Source organism: Gavialis gangeticus, unplaced genomic scaffold (genome assembly GCF_001723915.1).
Source record: "Gavialis gangeticus isolate Ggan-Ray unplaced genomic scaffold, GavGan_comp1, whole genome shotgun sequence".
Classification (NCBI taxonomy): Eukaryota; Metazoa; Chordata; order Crocodylia; family Gavialidae; genus Gavialis; species Gavialis gangeticus.
The window spans coordinates 27,753,524-27,760,142 of record NW_017729032.1 but is presented as its reverse complement, the minus strand read 5'-3'; the positions used below and the strand labels follow the sequence as shown (position 1 = coordinate 27,760,142).

The 6,619-nt window shown below is 38.1% G+C and overlaps 1 protein-coding gene across 2 annotated transcripts in view; it reads left to right on the top strand.

The window, feature by feature from the left end:
- TRPC6 (transient receptor potential cation channel subfamily C member 6) overlaps positions 1–6,619 on the top strand; it is a 95,425-nt gene that overhangs the window by 66,503 nt on the left and 22,303 nt on the right. For both annotated transcript variants that reach the window (XM_019525234.1, XM_019525233.1), the window contains exon 8: positions 999–1,202. In XM_019525234.1, coding sequence (XP_019380779.1) covers positions 999–1,202 — 204 coding nt within the window. The remainder of the gene's footprint in view (positions 1–998; positions 1,203–6,619) is intronic.

Sequence of the window (6,619 nt, the reverse complement as noted above, 5' to 3'; positions counted from 1 at the left end):
CGAGCAGCGCTTTGCCTCTTGTTGGTCCATAGACTTCTTGAGCCTTAGAAGTAAGGCCCATGTGGTCTTTAATTACTGTAAGTGATCAAGACCACAGTTTAATATTTCCTGATAGAAATGGAATTTACAGCGGAATCACACCCTCACACCCACATGCCTCCATTCAATAAAACACTAAGGAGTAAACCAAAATCATATGAGGTTGTATAATTCAGGAACATAATAATTTTCCAACTGTAGTCATATTAAACAAAGTCCTAATGGCCTTAGTTCTTTCTACAGAAAGCCCCAATTAATTTGAAAGGAAATTGAAAAGTGAGAGAAGTCATCATCACATATGTGGACCATCAAGAATAATAGTCCTATATAATAACATAACTAGTATAATATAGTATTAGCACACAGAGGAAAAATTTTGTTTGCTTTGTTTCAATGACCCAATTAATAGTCAATTTTTAACATTCTAATGCTATATATCCTTCACAACAAGGGTAATTGGAGTGACCAGTTGTCACAGAAGAGATATGTGGAGTTTTTAATGTATCCTCTTTTCATTTTGTAATTATTCTCAACTTCGTATTTTTAGTTTTTGATTGAGCAAAACACATAACCAGTTGCAAAAATGTGCCTAAGTCCATGTCAAACAAGAATTTAGGTATGTATTTAACATCACTTTGAGCTTAGAATTAAGTTGGTTCTATGCTAAATCAGTTTGATTCCAAATTATAGGACTTCCTTTGAGATGCTGCTTTACAAACTATTGTGTCTCTCTGAGGTAGCCAAAGGCCAGATGAAATATACCATCTCATCCTGTTACTTTAATAATTGAATTAATATAGGACTTGTTCATTATTGTTCATTTTTTCATAGCTAATAATTAATCTGCTTGTGCTTCATTTCAGTCAATGTCATGAAAGCATACCTGACATTGGCTAAAATAGTTATAATAATCAAGATGTTGTTAACACTGTTTTGAGAGTAATATTTCTGTCTTGCAGGATGATGCTGATGTGGAATGGAAGTTTGCTAGGGCTAAGCTTTGGTTTTCTTACTTTGAGGAGGGGAGAACTCTTCCAGTACCGTTCAACCTTGTGCCAAGTCCAAAATCTTTCCTTTATCTCTTACTCAGAATTAAAAAATGGATATCAAAACTGTTCCTATGCCATCAGAAAGGTTTTCAGGAAGATGCAGAAATGAATACGGTAATTTTAAATATACACTTTATATTACTTTTAAGTATAAATAATTTTACCCTGTCGTTGCTTACGTTGACTTGAGTTGAAATTGTATGTTCTTAGCCTCCCTCAAAATTAGGCCACCTAATCAATACCTGTACTACTGAAGTAAAAATGGATTTTTAAGTGCGCACAGTTCAGAGCACACCAGAGATGGCAGAATTACTGAAAAGAAGAGAGTAGTACAGCATAGTCCTCTGCGATGGCAGTTAGAGCTTTGTTCTTGTCACTCCTTTGAGATTTGTCTTTACTAGTTCCATGCACCATTACATGATAATGATCTCTCCTCTTCCCTCCAAGTGCTTTCTGTGTCCCTGTTCTTTTCCTCTTCTTACTTGTATTAAAAGATAAGATTTTCCATTAGAGATTAACAAGGAAAATCTGGTTGTAATCGTAGGAGAGGAGAAAAGAACTATATGAGCAGCATTATTAAGTTGCATTGTAACCTGCCTCTGACCAATTACACAGCAGATTATAAATCTAACTTGGATGTTGCAAATAATATCAAGAAAATCAATGTTTTGTGGTTTCCCTCTTAACTGATTTTTAGCTGTGTATTCTGAAAATCTAGGAATTATACTATCCTTATACAAAGTTCACCTTATTTTACTTGGGAAATGAAAATATTTCATACCCATGATCAGTGCCACTGCAGTTTGCTTTTGTTTATAATGACCTCACTATTTCCAGTTTCCACAAGTTGCAAATTGCCCAGACGCAAATTGATTTTACAGCTTTCTTGGGTGAGAAGGGTGTCAAACTGAAAGGCAGAAGATGTAAATACAGTCAAAATGGGCTGAGAGACAATAAAGCCGAGGCTTTGAATTTTTTGGATGGATTTCAATGAGACAGGTGCTCTGTATTTACTACAGTACTCTTGAAAACTTCCATATTCATTCTGTATAGGCCCCAAACTGAGTTTTCACCATTACCCTTAAGTATGTTCAAACCTAGTTGTTTTTAGAAAGGTGCAAACCACCATTATTTCCTCAATTTATCATAGACAAAGCCCTAGAAGGACAGCTTAGTTTTTGTTAAGATTTATGGATAGCTTAGAAAAGCATCAGCTATGGGGATGTAAGGCCTGTCTCTCAGGGCTTTTTCCGTCCCTGAATTAGTATTTAAATACTTGTCAAATTCAGTTTTCCATAAGCTGGAGAATGATTATAGATGATCAGATGCTAAATAAAGATTTCCTCTGCAGCCAAAGCAGCTATAAAACTTTGAATCTAAATAAAATGCATTTCTTGTACTGAAAAGGCATAAAGTCTTCTGAGCTCCCATTTGCTGGCTATTTATGTTTTTCTCCACTGAGTCTGAAAGTAGTTATAGTTTTGATTTTGGAGGTCTATACACTTTAGAGTCCAGCCTGCCTCAATCCTAAATAAAAAAGACCTAAAAAACAAGAACGGCATCTTCCTCCATTTTTTTTCCCCAAAGGTTGGGGGTTTTTTCTTTCTAGTCTGTATAATAATTAATTCCATCTCCCATTTAGAGTTGCTATGAATTTCACTATTTTAATGTCCTCCTCAGCATGTCATTGTCAGTCAGAGTCCCTGTAAATTGCCATTATAAAGGGGTTCACCTTGCAATCCTTTACTTAGTTGATCTGTCTATACTCTTGTGAGTAATCCTAGTTGACCAACTGAACAGTATATGGCTGTGCAGGATCAGATACAAGCTAATGTGTTATTCCACAAATAGATCTAATGTGCTCAGTACAGAAAGTCACATCAGTAACAGTAAAACAGAGAAAAGCTGTAGAAAAAGAAGAAAGTCTGCAACTAGTGGTGAACTTGCTTAGTTTCCCAGAGGCAGGAAACCAAGTCAGACATTCCAGACATTTGCCTGAAAATGCCTCAAGTGGTACTCAAAAGTTATCATACCATAAGCTAGTTTCCTTACTCATGTTCAACAAAAAGGCTTGGGACTTGTTCTGTTTGGGATATCATTTCATTCTCTACAGCCTCCGGTAGGGCTACCACTCCAACCTGGAGTTGTGTTTTACACAGGCTTAATGAATAAACAACTGAAAAAGAGAAAAGTAAATAAAAGAAATTTAGAGCTCAAGTCCTTGACAAACTCAGGTCAGGGACCATGAAACATTCATTTTCCTGAACTAAAAATTGAGACAAGAGTGTCAGCAAGCTGTTGGTCTCAAATATGGGCCTTCTAAAAAGAAATACAAAGCAGCTGGTGGCTATTTTAAATGAGAAAATAAATAAGACACATTTACATAATATCAGAAATTTTTTTCTAGATTCAAACAATGTAAAATATCATCATACATCATTTTTACTCAACCAATATTATGCACTATGGCCAACATTTTCAAAAATGCCCTCTGAATTTTGAGTGCCCAAGCTAGTCAACTTGGGGTTTATTTTCAGATCTTCTGGGCACCCCACAACTCAAGCTGAAGTCCATAGGAACGTTGAAGTCTCACTAGTTCTGATAATCACATTCAACTTGTCAGGTTGATCAGCAAGAAGCTAAGACAGGAACAATCAGCAGCCACTTTTGAAAATTTGGCTGTAAGATATTAACGACGAGCATAGTAGACCTGGCCTATTACTTTAAAAAGCCAGGATTAATTTTTAAAAGATGCAAAACAATAACACATGATAATGAGAGGTAGCATAAAGAAATACTTTTTAGAATCAGAGCTTTAAGACACTAGACTTCTTTTATTATCCAGCATTCACCTTGTTGCTTGTACAGGTGCATTTTCATTCAGATAAGTGAGACATAGTATGACTTACTTATGCAGTACTGTATGTTTTATAATTTTTTGGCAAAATATGTAAGTTTATGTGTAAAAGTACTGTGTGTCTAAGTGCATTGCTGCACTTAAACATGGGAATTTCTGTCAGATACTTGGGTGCTGGGAATCTATTGTTTTCCCCAGATTCTTATGGACTGACTGAAAATATGCTGGTGATAGAATCCTAGGTTTAGGATTAGGTTTTTCCTTACTTTAGTTTAACAAATTTAGTTTACTTTCTGAGGCATTTTCAGGAACAAAAATGCCAAAAGCAAAAAGCTTAGTGAGAATGTCTGAAATTTTATGACTGAAATAGAAATGAAATTTTAGCATTCAGTGCCACCATGTGGTTATACATTGTGTAACAGTGTATACCCCTTTTCCATCTTTCTTACAGATAGGTTGGATGTAACAAAATAACATATTTTTATATTATTTGATTTACCTTCCTACCTTTACTAAAAAGTCCATTGTGATTATATTGCAACACATTTACTATTGTTTGCAAATACTTAAAATGCCAATGAGAGAAAAGGTAGTACGAAATGCCATTCATTTCCACCACTCATAAGTGGAATTATGCAAATTTCACTAAAGATACATGGAAGCAGATTGGATTAAACACATTTTTTATTACATGCTTCTTTATATGATCTTTTTATTTAAATCAAGTAGTTTTCTTTAAAAAATAATCCTATCAAAATAAATTTGAAATTGACAACCTATATGAAGGCCTACATTTATTATAATCTACTAAAAATGTTTAAATTTAATAAAAATAGTAATAATAAGCACTGTACATTTTTGTTCCTGCAGTTTTAAAGAAAGCCTGAGTGCTGTACTGGTGGAAGTCATTAGCTAAACATTCAGAAGCAGAGTTGGATGACATGCTAAACCAGCTTTTGATTGATTGTAGTCTTTTCTGCAGATGCAGAGAGAATATTTTCTTCACTTCAGTTCATTTAATCAGTTGGGTTCAATGAATAGCTCATTGAAAGCTCAAGAACAAATTTCAAAAATTGTTTTTCTCCTTCATTCTAGGAATGAAACATTTATGTGAATGGATGAGATCTGAGATCTACTAGCTCTGACATTTTTAAGGACATGGGTCAGGTCTAATTTGGTTTGACATATCTAAATGAGACTTAATGAATTAATGTGCCTGTGTTTCATTGATTAATCCAGCTTGTCTCAGCTTCACAAGCCACAAAATGGAGGCAGCTTCTAGGCTTTGGTAGTGCCTCCACTTCAGATTGCAAGTTATCTTGCTACCTAAACTTGGTATACACAGATGCCATACAGTATGATCACCTAAGTCCTGCCTAAATCCTGCCTAAGCTGCCAACTACAATCCAGTTTGGTGGTGGGGAGATGCCTAAACCCCAAGAGGGACCCAAACCATTAGACCACAAAGGGATTTGAATCCACATCTCTTGCTTCCCTAACCACTGGGAGTTGAAAATGCAACCTTCCCTCTGTGCCAGCTTGGCAGTTTGCCTTAGTTAGGATGTTTTACAGCAAGCCTTGCTCATCCATTCCCACTAGCTTTCTCCAGAAATATGCCCCAGCACCCACTTGGTGGTATTCCTCTGATGCTGCTGTCCAAACCGCTGCTTCTGGCATGCTTGAGAATGGCCATTGAGCATGCTCCCTGAGTGGCATGCTCCCTGAGTGGTATTTCTGGGTTTGGAGCATGTATGTGGGAATAAATGGGATGGGTGTGCTTGGGAAACATCCAAGCCTTGTCTCTACTGCAGTAGAGCAGAGTCTGGCTCCCCACCTGCTGCTGCCTACTGTGGACTCAGGTGGAGGGGGTAGTATCAGTTCCCTTGTGTGGTATGCACTCCTGGAGGGGCAGAGTAGGACCCATGCTCCCTAGATCTGTGCATGGGGTGGGGGTGAGGCAGGCACAGGCAGTAAGGGCAGCAGCATGGGGTTGCGCCCCTTATAGCCACTGTGTATGCAGGGGGCACATTGCGAGGGAGCCCAGGCCCTGTCCCCCAAACTCTGGACGAGCTGCCCATGGCCTCATCCCACTCCCCACTGGGGTCCCAGCCCTGCCAATTCTCTCTCTCCCTACAGGGGCTCAATTTCCACACGCACATGCACACACACAGGCACACACACACACACTCTGCTCTCCAGGCTGCCTGGGGCCATGTGCATGTATAATACATGTACATGGTGCCCCTTACCTGACCATCCTCCTCCTGCTCCCTCCCAGCCCCCTGCAGCCTGGAATTTTGCCACTCTGCAGAGGGCTCCTCACAAAACTGCAAAATCCGTGGCTTTCTCCAGTAAAATGATTCCAAAAACCAAAAATTGTAATTCTAATATGAGTGATTTTTACATGTAATAATATACAAATGGTTTTGGTTTTCCCACATTGATTTAAGTAAGAGGCTAATTCTATTAACCAGCAATTCTCTAAATTGGAATCCACTGTGTCAGACTTATGTGATTTGGGTCAAACTGGTTTATGAAACTACTGTCCCAGACCCCTTCCTGGTTCAAATTTCATAGTTTCATAGTTAGTAGGGTCAGAAGGGACCTGAGCAGATCATCAAGTCCGACCCCCTGCCACAGGCAGGAAAGGATGCTGGGGTCAGATGACCCTGGC